This window comes from Falco rusticolus, chromosome 4 (assembly GCF_015220075.1).
Source record: "Falco rusticolus isolate bFalRus1 chromosome 4, bFalRus1.pri, whole genome shotgun sequence".
Lineage (NCBI taxonomy): Eukaryota > Metazoa > Chordata > Aves > Falconiformes > Falconidae > Falco > Falco rusticolus.
In genome coordinates this window covers 76,164,642-76,180,541 of record NC_051190.1, presented here as the reverse complement: position 1 = coordinate 76,180,541, position 15,900 = coordinate 76,164,642, and the positions used below count along the sequence as shown (strand labels likewise).

The following is a 15,900-nucleotide window of genomic DNA, read 5'->3' as shown; positions in this document are numbered from 1 at the left end:
AAGACAGGGAGATTGCTTACCAATTGCCATCATGCACAAAATGGACCCACCTTGGGGAAAATGAACTTAGTTTAATGCCAGTTAACATAGATGTTTAATTACGAATTCAAGTAGTGGGTAAAAAAAAGGCAAACACTCAAAGAACACCTTCCCCTGCCTTTTTCCAGGCTCCACGTCACTCCTGACTCTCCCCACCCTGAGCAGCACGGTGTTGTGGTCAGTCCATAGCAGCTCCTCCCAGCTCCTCCTCTCTTCACATTTTCTGCCTGCTCCGGCGTAGGTCCTCTCCGTAGGCTGCAGTTCCCTCAGGAATAGCCACACAGACTGCGGAGTGGATATCTGCTCGACCATGGAGTACCTCCTCTTCCTCCGCTTCCTCCTCCTCTCGCCTCGGTGTTCCTTGGGCTGTTCCTGGCTCCTTTTGTTCCCGGCTCCTTTTGTTCCCTTCTGTTTCCCTTCAGCCTTTTTTGCCCTTTCTGAAATATGCCTTCACAGAGGGACCGCCATCTTGGCTGGCGGGCCTGGCTGTGCCCTACGGTGGGTCCATTGGAGCCGGCTGGAGCTGGCTGGAACTGGCTGGAACCAGCTGGAGCTGGCTGGAACTGGCTGGAACCGGCTGTGTCTGGCACAGAGCAGCCCCTGGCCCTCCCTGACAGAGGCCCCTACAGCCCCAGCTGCCCGCACCCAGGTACCAACACCCAAATGGACTCCGTAATTTCTGTTTTCTTTGAGCAGATACTTGAATTATTTGGTCAACAGCCTGGCTGGTCTTGAACAACAAGGTGCGGCGGGCAATTGGCAGGTGTTTCAGCTGGAAGTCAGGGTGGTGGGTGACTCTTAAAGGAGCAGAGTGCACTTTTGAAAACCAGTGGCTTGGGAGGGGTTTATGGATCAGAAGCTGGAGGAGGGTTAGGAGGGGTCGGCGAAGCAAAGAGTTAAGAGGGGGTCAGGAAGAGGAAGAGACAAAAGTCTGTAGGAACCCAAGGCTTTCTGCTGCTGCTGCCCCTGGGCTGGGAGATGTGAGCCCTGAAGCCGCCTTTCGCAGAGGTGGCAGCAGCAGCAGCTCACCCTAACCTAAGCCTATCCCCATCCTTGCTGACGCCAGAGGCAGAATATGCAGGACATATTTCTGTGTATTATTGAGACTCATAAAATAATGTGGTATTGCTTGAAAAGATCATCATAATTTGGTCCTGACATTCAGTGCTGATAAATTCAGTAAATATCAGACAGAGCACTGCCACCACCAATACCACATATGGTGGAACATGCAAAAGATGCAGCGTTTCCATAACAAATTTTGCTCCTGTTTGCATTATGAGGCTTTTACAAAATTAAAGCTACGTATCTGCCTCTAAGGAAAGTGTATTTGTTCATTACATCCCAAAATAGATGAGTTTCCAACTCAGTAATGGCTAAGTACTTTAGGTTTGTGTATAGAACACATTGAAAATGTAGACTGAAGAGGGAAAACATTGTAAAGCCATGATTATCTGAAAGTAATCACAATGGAATGGTGTATATATTCAGACAACAACCATCATAGGTTTTGTGATATTAGAAGCATGGCAGAAATCTCTCAGCTGAAATAACAGACACTATTCTGTGTCTGTGTTTGTAAACATACAATATCCAAGTAATATCTGATAGATGACCATGACTCATTAGAGCTTGCTTGTTCCTCAGATCTGCTAAGGCATGAATCTTCTTGCTTGTTGAATGGAATTGGTCATTTTTCAGTTAAATTTTGGAATATTGGAATATTATTTTAACTGTGATTCCAAAGTACGATATGCCTAGCTACAACAGAAAATTTCTCTGAGAAAGGCAAACATAAAACAAACTAATCTTTGAGGCACACAAAGACTGTCTTGCGGCTCTTTCTAGATCTTGGTAATTGAGATAATGCTGAGTAATCATCACTAATAAAAATGGATGCATTTCCATCAGATGAGTGGTATTATCTTGATTTAATTAGTTAGTGATGTAAGTTGTACATGTTTATAGCCTTTGTCCTATCCTTTAAGCTAGCAAAGGTTAGTATCTTCTGATATTAGTTATGGTATCAAAGAAAACACACAGCCCAGACTAAGTCTGATGTTCCTCGCAAGTGGCTGACTAAAATTATGAAGTCACTTTCCAAATATGAGGCCTAATGGGTTTTGACTAGGCTTATGTACAGCACAAAAATAATCATTCATTATAGATAAAAGAGTAATTTAAAAACTCTCTCTTGTTTGCTTTGATATTGAAAATCTATTTGTGCAAACAAATACCAAATTCTGAGCTGCACTATTCGGTATTCTGTATTTAAAGTGCATAATAATAAGACTATGTCATGTGATTTTGGTTTCTGCTCTTTTTCTAACTGGCTGAGAATTTAGAAACAGGACAATAATGAATGACAAATAGCAAACAGTCTTTTTACATTAAAATTCCCATCTTTACGTAAACCGATCTTTGGGCTGTTCTTCCAAGATAATTTTGAACTACAATCTGTTCACACTTGTAATAGTAAGTAATAAGGGATAGCAAAAGAGCATAATCAACAGTCCAAAATGAATACTAGAGAATAGCCTGTATGGACTAACTCAGAATTTCCTGGAAGGGGACATGCAGCACTTTTCCCCCTCATTTTCTTTCTTCTTCTTAATACCTTTTAAATTTACACTGGTGCACTTTTCTGTGGCACATCTCTTTTTTTGTGTGTGAAGAAAACTTCAGTAAATGATATTAGTCTTTTGAATCCTAGGTAAGGAGGGAAAGATATACCGGTTTCCATTTCCAAATATTTTCTTTTTTTACCTGTTCCTGGAAGAAGGCTCTGAATTCAGAAACTGAAACATTGCTTACAGCTTGCAACTAGCAGAGCAGAGTTGCATTTGCTGAACTTGAGGAAGACAGCCGAAACAAAACCAGCCTCAGCTGTAGGAAAAAAATACTCTTGATATGTTTGGTAACTGCAAGAATGAGTTTACATACTTGACAAAAGTGTAGGATGCAGAAATGTCACCAAAAAGGGACTTGCCAGGACCTACTGACTAACATTTAAGTTCTTTAAATTGTATTTTATCTGACATTATGTCTTCTTGGAATAAAAAAAAAAAAAAAAAAAGGCCTAAATTCAGTGAAACCGTTAAGTACATACTTAATATAACCACACACTTAAATGTTCTTGGTGTGTTCTTTACATCTGCAAGACTGATCCAAAGACTGTTAGGATTTGATTTAAGTTGTAATAACACAGAGCAAGCAGATATGACATGTATTAATTCAACTAATGACTGAAACCTGCAGAGCTGTAGTCCTGGCTCTTTCACATGTTTTTGAAATGCAAAGGGAAATTACATAAATACAAGAGGATTCAATACACTTTGTATATTTGTTTTAAAGCTGCAAACGCTATTATACTGGTTATCAAAATTACCAGATCACAATTTTTTCCTGGGGAAGCAAAAGGAATAAAAGGCATCACCTAACGGTTCTCAGTTTACCACCATCCTTCAGAGATGATAATAATTAAATGCTGTCACAGCATCCATAGTTCCATGGTAATATCTCCATCATCAGGGACTTCAAGTAAGAACTGATTACTTTATGAGCAGCCCACTGTTAGTACTGTCTGGCAGACAGTTATAGGCTATATATGGAAATAGCCACATTTTATTAGAGGCCAGATTAGACCTTAATATCTGCACGTTTTTTAATAGTTTCTGTAGAGATGATCAGGGAACATTACTTGAAAATAATGGTTTTTTATTAAATCATATAGCAATGTCTATAAAGTGTATCTTAAAAATGCATCCGCTAAAGCAGTATTGTCAGGTTGAATGTTTTGGGCTATTTTTAAACCCGTTTTCATATATCATTCCTTTCAATAGTGTGTCTTGACTATTTACTTGAAACTTGCCCAAGTCCATAGAGAAGAACAAAAGCAATCAACTTCAGTTTATTTTTCTTCCTTTTCCACGTTCCCTGCCATCTACCTCTCCAAGATCGTTTTGGTTGCTAGTAACAGGATTGGTGGACACCCTGCTGCATGGCTTATGGAAAGGGCATATGTCACCAGCAAACACAGAGCTGGAGTTTCATGAACTCAAGTCAAAAGCATACAGAAAATAAACTTTTTCTGTACCCCTTTTGTTTCTTACTAGTTGCTCCATCTTCTTGTAACTGCTTGTTTTGTACATAGAATTTTCAAGTTGACAGTATCCATCTAGTATGGATATATTCTAGACATAGAAATAGGGGATTTCTAGAATTTAGTTTTGAGTCTGTTGGTTCATTCTTTTCACATTACTAAGATTAATGTGAAAACATGAAATAGTTTCTTCAGCTGTGGAAATGTCATAGAAGATTCATCACTATAACAAAACAGAAAGCAAAATGAGAACAGTTACATATGATTATTACACTGATTTAGTGCTGAACTTTGATCTGAAGGTAGTCTCTGTCCTATTCAGTAATTTCTATACAATAGGTTTTGCCAAGTAATTTTTTCCCCTCTATAACATAAAATCCTGGTGAATTTGTCATTTAAACAGCTTTTCTGATTGAAACAGATCCTTGTGCCTGTTGAAGTGAATGATAAAATTTCACTTCACTGGGGCAGGACAAAGCATAAACTTGTGAGGTGCAAGGTGGTGTGTGGTTTAAAGTTAAAAGCAAAAAGCTGCTATGTGTTTTTCTTACTTAGACAGCATTCTTTTGAAGTTGTGGGATTTACAGACATGCTTTTGCTATTTAAGTATGTTGACCGGTCTTTTTACTTGTATCAATCAACTTCAGATAATTCAACTAGAAAGAATACATTAACTTGATAAGGACACCTGTTCAAGTCAGGTGGTTCTAGTAACATCCTGTCCATTTTATATTAATAGTTGGGTTTACCTCCTGTGCACATATTTAAGTCAGTATTTATTAAATCAGTTTTGCAGATTATGACAGGGAGTTTATCTGTTTGCCACCTTGTCTTGATAATTGTATATTGATTTCTTCTTTATATTTAGGATATGATGCTTCAACTGTTTCGGGGACTGGATTTTCTGCATTCACATCGTGTTGTGCATCGGGACCTGAAACCCCAAAATATCCTTGTGACAAGCAATGGGCAGATAAAGTTAGCTGACTTCGGCCTTGCACGGATCTACAGTTTTCAGATGGCTCTTACCTCAGTGGTAAGTTTCTGAAGGCTTTTGGTTTTCTTTTAATGCAACAGTGTGCTTTACTTTCTATGTTCCTGGCTTTTTGTCTAATATTATAATGCTGCTTCTAAAACCATCTCTGCAATTGAAGTTACTTGTGTCTCTGAAAACAACTGCTTTCCAGCCAGGATTGAAATTGTGGTTACTTTGTACAAATAATCAATTACTGATTACTGGTTCTAAATTAAATCATGACTTATTACTGAAATGTAGGTATGTGCTAGTTTTCTGAAATGTCATCGGTCTAGCTTCTGTTGTGATACTGACTTCTTTCGTACATTAAGCCAGACAGGTAGGGTGAAACTTTCTGAAGTACCTATTTTAAGATAAAACTCTTGCTGATCTCCAGGTACCTTGCCTGAAGAAATACACAGATACTTGGGAGAATGCCACACTGTCATGCCTCTGATTTTCCATCTCTCTGAATATGGGTTCAATGCTTGCTTCCATATGTTACTGAATGATTCCAAATAGGGCTGTGCTGGAGGGAGCTCAAGTGGACTCAGCAGCCAAAATCACAGCTATTTCCCAAGCCAGCTGTTAAAGAGCACCTCCAGTATCTCTAGGCCCCCTTCCACTGTTGCCCCTCTCCCAGCAGCTCTCCCGGTTGTTCTTGGCTCAGACATGAGCTAGCTCCCAGAAGGTCTGGCCCTCTCCTGTATTAATGCTGGTGGAGAAGCCCTGCCAGCTCCTCACTTTTTGACCCTGTTTCCACACTTGCTGGCCCTGCCCCCAGAATCAACTGCCGTTACCTTGGCACAGTATCTCTGAAGTGTACTGAAGAGTAACCATGCTGTATACGTGGTGGGTGTCATTTGGGTTTGTTGCCTGCTCATTAATTTTTTTGTTTCTGTTTTCTATTCTGAGTATCACAACTGCCATGGCAGTATCACTTACGCTAAAGACAGGGGAGGGAGAACTGCTGAGAAAAGAAACTGAAAGGAGTCCACTTTGCATTTTACATTGTACTGTAGAAATTAGCCTGGCTCATGTTGATTAAAAGCAATCCATTCTTCTTATTAGTCGCTGTAAGAATCTTCCCATCATTGTGTGATGTAACTATTACACCCTGGGTTACAGCTTCAGTGTGAAGGCAGGCAGAAGCAACAGAAAATGATAACATCATCTTGCTAAAATCGGCATGATAATTGTATATTGATTTGTCACATGAAGTATATGTAAACTTGTGATTTGGGCCTGGTGCTTTCTCATTGCCTGTAGGATATAGCCTAATTGAAAGTTGAAAGAATCTCTCTGTTGAAGTCAATGAGGATTGATCATGTTGTAACTAAAACAGAGCTTTGAAGAAAAGAAGAGAAAGGTTGTTCCTAAATAGCTGTAATTTTTCATTTTCCAGTTATCAGTCAGTAACAGCTTCAATGAGTATTTCTATTGATCCATAAAATTACTTAAGCTAAAATTGCAGAGTGTTGTAAAGGCTTCCAGCAGGGCATTTTTTAAAACTTATGCATAAAATCGGGAAAAAATATCTACAGAACTGAGCAGGAATTTGTCCATGATCATGTAGCCTGCATAGAAAGCAAGGTCAAAAGACCCAGAAATAGAGTGCATCTACTGAGGCAAAAACATACCAAGACCTGCTTGTAAGAGAACATTGCCAGAATTGCTATACGAAGGATGTATGTATGCTCAGGTATCTTAATATTTGCATGCTAGAAGTCGTATTTCTAAACCCATTGGCTAGTACCCTGAGTACTGCTGTGAACAAGTGTTCAGAATAAGGGATTGTTCACATGCAAGTTCGTACTGTGTTTGCACAATCATTCAATTGTCATTGCAGCTATGCTAAAGAGTATTAAAACAACAGAATTATTCAGTGATCAATGACAGATAAAGTATGTGGACATAGGCACAAATAATGGCTTTTACACCCAAAACTTAGTGTATCATTATTTTCTTATTTTAAAAAAGCAGCTATGACAATGGCTTTTTTAAGCTAAAAATGTATTGATTTTAGAACACTTAGTGTTTAACACCTTCAAAATCAACTTTTGTCTGGGTGTGTAGAAACCTGTAGGGGGGTGTCGCTTACAATGTGATAATGTGGTATGGTTTTAAATGTCAGTCTTTATTGCTCCTAAGACTGAGTGCTGGTTAGAAACTTGTACTAAATGTGTGTATAAGCTGACACAGGCCATCAGCTTTTCCTTTGCTGAATGTAACTCTTACCTTTTGCTAGCTGCTTTGGGGTGTGAATTCTGTTTTGTCCTCCATTAAAACTCAGTACAGGAAACAAAACTAATTTAAAAAAATCTTCTGTTTATTAAGCATAAAGATATCCTTGACTTTACCACTCCTTCAATTGCAGTTCTTTGCTAGGCAGTGAGCAAACTGTCATTGATTTCAGCAAGACCAGCTTTGTTTTGAAGTGTTTGCAGAAAAGTGCTGCATTATAAAAGACAGCATATATCTACACATGTATCAATCAATGAAAGCCCTAGCTTGCAAGGGTTTGCTTCAGAGTTATATTGAAAAGTGATAGTGCAGACAGCCCAGTGATAAAAGGCACATTGCATGCACTATCATTGTGATCAATACAAGGGCTCTGCAGCATTTCCTTCAGAAAAGAAACTTGCTGCAAGATAAACTACAAGAATCATCTTTTGAAGTATCAGATCATTCCCAAGATGCATCCTCATTCATTGCTCACAAAGAAACTCTTCAGATGGGACAAAAAGAGAAAGTAATCCAGTAAAAACTGATCCAACCCAAGTACTCCGGGTGCTGCAAATGGTAACTTCAAAGCCGTCTCTCTCTGATAGCCAGTTATTTCCACAATGCTAAAGAGTCCTTCTGGCAGATCAGTCGTCTGGGCATATTGCTGTCATTTAAAGAAACCTCTTGATATTTCTGTCAGTGAATGAATAAAAGATTCAAACGAATGTTACGCAGGCTTGGTGGGGGCAGGGTGGAGATCACAACTCCCAGCTGTGGTCAGACTGAGAACTGATACAGGTCTGAAATAACAGCACTAGAAAGGATGAGACCGGGTGGGGGTGTCTCAGGTGCTGGGTAATAGGGCATGCTTTTGGTTTCATACAAGGTTAGACTCTTTTTCAAGTGTTGGTCTTGGCCCTTGGGGAAATTTTGAATAGGCTTTGTGATAACAGAGGAGCTCCATAGGACAGAGGAGGTGGATTGATGTGACTGTGTAATTTTAGAGTTTGATAACAAAAGTTAATGAACTGTCACTTTTTTTGTGGTGCAGAAAAATGGGTGCTCAGTTCTAACTTTCTCTGAGCAAAGGAGCAAGTGGCTGTCTGGAAAATCTAAAGCTATATTATGAAAAAGAAATAAACCATTTATCTATTTTTGTTGACTTCTAACTGCCTTAAAGAAAGGAAATGAATCTGAATCATGGCACACGAGAATGCTAAGTGAGCTAAGCACACGCAATTGTGATCACAGCATCTAGGTGGAGCTGAGGCTGTCCAGCATTTAAAACCTAACCTGTGTCAGGATCTGAGTGAAACTGGCAAAACGTTGGTCTTTGTAACACACGCATAATGCTTTCTTTGAAAACACATATGCTTTACCTTAGATGGCAGCACTACTGATGGGGATTTTTACCCATAAAATGCAAACAAAATTGTTTCATGTCTTCTTTTAGAAAAAAAAAAACCTCTTGTTTTCATTTTTACTGAACATCAGAAGGGAAAACACCACTTTATCTGCTCATGCTCTAAATTGTTGAATACTAGACTCAGCTAAATTGATGATTAAAAAGAGAAGACACAAAAATATCCTGCAGTTACTGTCAGTGAATGATTTTAGATTATGCTAGCATTTTATTTGAGTCTTTCTTCAGGATAAAAACTTTCCATCCATTTCTGGCAGTCACTTCAGCACAAATGGTTTACATGTCACATCATGCAGGAACTTGGATTTCATTTTGTTGGTATAGTAGCAAGGGAGCATAAAATAATTTTCACTAACTGGGCTTACTTTGTAAAAACAAATATATAAATTAGTTACAGCAACAAAAACAACAACAAAAAATGATAGAAAAACTCTCTTCCAAAGAGGAATGAGTGTTTTTCTGTTCTCTGCCCGCTGTTGCATTGTAATTTTCTAATAAATGCCACCTGTTAGTAAATAATGTGAATGTAAACTCCCATCTGAGCTGAGATACGATAGCTCATACAATAGCTGAGAGCACAGTCAAAGAACTTTCTTTTGCTTTGCTTTGTTTTTTGGAGGGTGGGGGTTGGGGATGTCCCTTTTTTTTTTTTAATGGCCACCTCTTCCTGATACTGTGCTTCTCAAAATCCACATATTTATTTGTCTGTAATATACTGCGCAGAGTCCATTTCTGTGTTGGGTATGTTCCAGCAGACTTGGAGTCTGTTGCAGTACAGTTTTAACCTGAGATGCACTGGGTATCCCTAAATGGACCTGGCTCAGAAATCTATTTAAAGCTTGTAGTTGACATCAAACACAGGAGTAGACCTATGGAAATTAATCAAGAACCTGCCTCTGGTGAATCAAAATCAAAATCTGGGTTGTATTAAAGAGTGCCCTGATGGAATCAGTGCAGTGATATTACATTTTGTCTCATACCTAATTTGATAAGAGCATAAATCTTCCTCCCTCTGACAGGTGGAAGGGATGTTTTGATATGCACTGAGCCTTCACTGGTGTGAGGAAGCACATCACCTTAGATCTGGGCTGCGGTCTCCAGTTATTTCTTCGTAGTACATTTCTCCAGTCCACCCAAATGTCCCTGAAAAGGAAAATGAGTCACAGACAGACATCCAGAGGATCAAAATATGTGTTGTTGAGCTTGTCAGTGCTACTGCTGAAAGGTTGTGGCTATTTAGGAATGCAGTATGATTAAATTGGTTGGCTTATTTAAGGAAAATATGTCTTCCCTACTAACACAGAGTTCTGCATAAAAAGTCCATGTATCTGGCTTTGTGACGGAATGAGTGAATTTCACTGATATTTTAACATCTGGATAGCTGAAGGAATCTTTATTGCATCCTCCCAAACACCCTATAGGAAAGTTATTTCCATTGCATAAAATGAGTCATTTGTCTCTGGAGCCATCTTAAGAACAAAAATCATTATTGGCACATTGGCAGAAAAGTCTGCAGCTGACTAAAAACATTTTAATATATATTTACGTTGAATTCACTCAGATGTTCACTAACAGGACTCAGATTTATATGAAAATAACAATGAAAAATCAGGTTGCTCAATGTCATAGTATTATCAAAGGGCAATACAGAAATACATGTGGGCAAAGTTAGGAAATTAAAACTTTCTTTTATTCATCTGCATTATGTTCATATTAGATTATTTTCAGAACTGCCTTTGCCTATTGTAAAGAAACTTTATCATAAGATACTTTGCCATATTGCCTTTTTATTACCTATCTTAAGAAACTTTAAACTTTTAACTTTTTAAGGCTTGTCTGGAAGAGCAGTACTAGTTGCTTTCATAGACAGAGGATTTATGGCAAGGTGGTTATTTTTAGAAATACATCTTAGAGATAATATTCTACGGGTGCCACTTCACAGTCAGCATGAGTAGATTTAACTTTTCCACTGCTGTGGAAAGATGTTCCTGCTTTTGACCACACACTCCCATCACTTCCCTTGCATTGGCATTAGTGGTCATGCCCTTGCAGTTCAACTGAAAATTAGCCCCATAAAAAGTAGTTATTCATTTTCAGGTGGATTAGCAGATGCAAATCATGGTATGGCCACATGAGTGAAAGCACTGACACACAGAGGAGGGTGAGCAGAAAGATGGGGTCATCCACTCTATAGACACTACAGATTTAGATTTGTTGGAGTCAGTTATGAAACCACATCTGTCGTCTTCAGCTGAGGACTTGAATAACTAAACTCAAAAGGCGGAAATGTTTTTCAAAACCTTGCAACTCATGCTGACTTAAACAGTTTTGAAGATGTTAGATGAACCAGCTACTGGTTCATTTAAGGCTCTCACTGTATCCAGCTTTAACAGAACTTCTAAAGGTATCTGTATTGATGTTTGAAGTATTTTTTACCCCCTCAATGCCAAGGCCTGAGTTCAGGTCTCTGTGCTGTTTCTCTGCAGCTGATGCCACAACTCACCCTCGAGACCTGTCAGGAATGCAGAGAATGCAACCCTCTGCTCTGATTCAGGCCCAGGTTTATCATGAACCATAAAAAGCCTATCTTTTAATCTTTCAAAGAAAGAAAATTATTTCACAGTAAACAAGCAAATTGGCTCCACATGAGAATATTTTCTGTGCCAGAAAACTCCTTTTCAGAGCTGCAAACATTAGTATATATGTCATGTGTTGACAGAGTTTGTCCACGCTGAGCTGAGCATGTTTTGCAGCCCTGCAGCTGCACCAGTGCAACCTTGCAGAATAAATTTACTTTGTGCTGGTGGAAAAAGGGGAAAAATGTACAACTTTGAGCGCAGTTCATATTAGAACAAAGGCATTTCTGCTGGTCTGGACCAAAGGTTGACTGTGTGCACTATCAAAGGATAATGTCCAACAGAGGATGCTTAGGAAGGAGAGTGAGACCCAGCTTTCAGCAATCAGAAATCTAGCAATTTCCAGTGCTGGAGATTGTATCTGTATGATTTTCTATAACAATTGCCAAAGTAACCGTCCTCCATAAATTAATATATTTACTTTTTGAACCATTTATACTTTGTGCTGCAGTTAACTTCTGCCTTGGAAGAAAAGCTCTTTGTTTATTTTAAATCTGACACCTGATAATTTTACTTAGGTTCCTATTAATTCTGCTTTTGTGAGGCATTCCCTTTTCACCTCTGAGTGAAATTTGGTATTACTTTGCAGCAGTACAGTTTCATTGATGCAAGAAAAATGTACTCAGTACAAGTAGGCCTTCACATGTTGATGTGAAGATAAAATGAAATGTTCTTTTTTCTTTTCTCTTTATTTTCCTTTTATTTCGCTTAAGAAGATACAGTTGATATTGTTAGTAGTGGTATGGTACTGACTTAAGGTTTTCATACAAATATCTGGTGAATGGACTTTAGGATGTAAAATTGATAAGGAACAGGCTGTGCTTAATTAAAAAAATGGGGGAGGGGTTGTAAAAGCTTCTGTGAAAAGCAGAAAGTTACTACTGTGTATTTTCTCTGTACTATGAAAGAGCATCCTGCTATTGTGTGACTGTGCTTCTATCTTCTGTTTTCAGATATAAAAATATGTGGTGCATTTCCCCCACCCAGTGATTTACATCTTCTTTGTACTATTTTTCTGTTGTTTTAAATGGGTCTGTTTTTACATCTACTCCCAGAGATAATTGAGTGGGTTGGACTACAAAAAACAATTTGATTGTTTGACAAAGTCTCTCCTTGTTTATTTACAAAACTGTACCCACGTAATTTCAAACCATCCTGAAACACTAAAACACAGCCTCAGGTTATGCGCTTATCGGAGCACACAGGGTAAGCATGCATGGGCCTGTTTGGTCCTTGAATGTGAGACAGCCAAAGGAAGAAGAGCAGAGAGAATATACTCTCCTTGGAGCCTGTGCTATTGCAGAGTGAAGGCAGGTGTCTGTACACTGCTGATGGAAATGCTCTGAGGGCTGAATATATAATAAAAGTGAGTTGTCAACACGTTTTTGCAATAGCAGGGAAGTATCCGTTAATCTTCTCTGTGCACTGGCCAAAGTCCTGCTGTAGAAAGTATTTCTGATTGAAAATTCCCTTGTACTGGTACACCCGAGGAAATTTCTCTTAACTTAGCAATATTTAGTACTTGTTCAGTGTTGCTGGTGTGGAATTCTAGAGCTCAAAAGCAGAAGAGATGTGAAATTATCCAGTCCTTTTGTGAATCAGGCAGGATTGTTCTCTGTTATGTCATTTCTAATGTTTTGCCCATTTTAACTTTATATGTGCCAAGAAATAGGGATTCCATCGCTTCCCATGGGAGCCTGTTCCAAAACCTCTATATAATCACTCTCAGAAAGTTTCCTTCATGTCCAGCCTTCAATTTCCCATTCTTAATTTAACTCCATTATATTCTTTGTTATTCTATGCTGAATGGTAGCAGATGGCTAAGGCCTTGTAGTTGGCTCCCTGCATTAGAGAATTCAGTTACATATTGCTGTATACATTTGTCCCTGCAAAACAGGAAAAGATAATTCATTTGATAGTATGAAGTATAATAGTCCTAGATTATCCAGATTTCAGTAAATTATAGGGCATCAATGAATTAAATTGGATTCCTCTAGACTTCCCATCTTCTAGAATTAAGTAGATAAATCTAAAGGAAAATATGCTAAAATAATTACTGAGCTACAAGGTGAATTCCTCAGTTCTGGGGATCTTACAAATAGCTTGGTAACAAGCTGCAGAGATCACAGGCAGGCTATGAGTCACTGTTTAGATGCATGGAAAGAGCAAATGGAAATTTAGACTGGTACATGTAGGGTATTTTATTAGAAATAAGAAAATACTGATGCCACAACACAAATTAGTCAATCAGACCTCATCTAGAATACTGTGAGCTGTTCAGTTTCTCTGTGGTTGAGAGATGATTTTGGACAACAGTCATAGGGAAGGCCTAATGACTGGGGGAGAACACCATTTTCTGCGAGGCGAGGACAATCGGAAATAATTTAACAAAATTAATCATGAGAGTAGATACAATTGATATCTAAAAACATCTGGAAGGAGCTAGAGACGGAGGACACAAATCAAAAAAACAGTGGTGGTATAAGAACTAGTTAGCTTAAACTGGGCTTAAATAACTTTAGGCAGGAAGATAGAAAACAAGTGATGAGATTCTGAAGCAGCCTACGGTAGAACCAGTGCAGGCAAGAAGTACAACTGATTTTGAGAGCGAGTTTGATGTCTGTGATGCAGTTGGCAAATCTTGTTGACTGAGGCAGTCCATCCCAGTTCCATATGTCTGTATTTGCCCCTTCAAGATTTCATGTGCGTTATATGGACAACTTTTCAAAGAGATGCACTTCACAAGCTCCACCCTGAATGGAAACAGCTTTCAGCAGGTCATATGGATTGGCATAAATATCAGAGCAAAATCATTTTCCAAAGAAAGAAGTGGTGAGCTGCTTAGCTTTATTAAGATGAGATGGAGGAAAAAGTGGAGATTATCTGATAAAACAAAGGAGGATACAGTTAAAATAAAGGCTAGCATGAAAGTGCAAATAATTAAAATTAGATATAAAACAGAGAGACACTCCACTAAAGAAGCTAAGAGACAAGCTGGAAGTTTCCCAAATAGGAATGAAAGATGATCTGAAGGCAAAAATGGAATCTTTGTTGGGACAGCAAGTTGAAAAACTCCAGATGGAGTGGGAAGTCTGGTTTCAGCGTTCCCCATCTGGAAATGGGATGTGACCTGGCAAGTCACATCAGTGAACGACAACCAACCTGCCTGCTGAAAACCTGATCAGAAGGCTTTCTGTGAAAGAGGGGATGCCAGAAGAGCTTGGATAAAGTTGGAACTGGCTAACAGGAATAGCCAGCAACAAGGACTTGAGCTGAAAAATCAACACATGAAAGTAAGCAGAAACATAGGCTACTGTGGAAATAAAGTGAACACCTGGATGTAAAAATGTCAGGAGATTGTCTGTTTATCATTTTTTTACCTATTGTGCGTCTTGCAGGCTTACATTTTCCCAGCTTAAGTAATAGAAGTGCCCATTGAAAATCCCAGGGAAGCTGACTTCAGCATTGTACTCTGTATGAATGGTGAGGAGAAGGAGCAGAAAGGAGTACTTTTGGTAGCCTTTCTAGGTAGCCCAGCTCTGATCGCGCTTCAGAATTTATACTCAGCCTTAGCTGTTCAGATCTGCTATAAGGCCATGATACATATGTCAAGGACAGCCATCAATCTGAGTGGGCTTGGATACTACAAAGAGCTAGAGAGAGGAAAAAGAAAGGGACACCTGAGAACACTTGCATTCTTACAACATGCAGATACCACAGAGCCTGACAAGACATATTAGCAGTGATTGGGTTTTGCAATCAAGGTAAAGCAAAGAAGCCAAAGGCACTCTGGGGATCTGTAAGATTTGCCACAGAAATTGAATATTTTCTGATCGAAAGGAATCAGATGATACAGTTACCACAGAATCTGCTTGTATGAAAATCTTGAACAGTTCTATGCTTAAAAGATAATTGAAAATGAGATTCTGATCTGACAAATTTAATTTGTAGGTAAGTAGAAAAAATACTCTATTTAGTTTATAAACCAAAAAAATTTTCATCAGTGCCAAGATTAAGAAATAATTCAGTTAAATATGAGTGTCATGAAAGATGACTGCAGAATGCTTTTCAAAAATAGAAAACGAGCTAGGACATATTAGTATATACCAAAACCTCCTAATATAGTTCAGAATATTCCTCCAGACTGAAAGTCAGACTTTGGAGGTCCAAGCAGTGGTGTAAGTTCTTGCTTAGGTCAGAGAGATGAATAGCAGTAGTCAAAATTGGTCTATCAAAATGTGTAACTGGCTCTGTGAAGTGTGCAGAAAGGTCTTCAATTAGTTACTGAATGAGACATGCTAAAAAACTTAAGCAGGAGATTTGAAGATAAAACTTCTCATTGTTCTGAAATGCATACAGAAGTTATCCATTGCAAACTGGGGAAAACCAACAGAACAGCTAAAGTAGTAGATAAACTAATGATTGCTTTGGATTTTGCTATCTCTGTAATGAATTCAAG

General features: G+C 38.7%; 1 protein-coding gene across 4 annotated transcripts in view; it reads left to right on the top strand.

The window, feature by feature from the left end:
• CDK6 (cyclin dependent kinase 6) overlaps positions 1-15,900 on the top strand; it is a 147,399-nt gene that overhangs the window by 58,355 nt on the left and 73,144 nt on the right. For all 4 annotated transcript variants that reach the window (XM_037382433.1, XM_037382430.1, XM_037382431.1 and 1 more), the window contains exon 4: positions 5,010-5,177. In XM_037382433.1, coding sequence (XP_037238330.1) covers positions 5,010-5,177 — 168 coding nt within the window. The remainder of the gene's footprint in view (positions 1-5,009; positions 5,178-15,900) is intronic.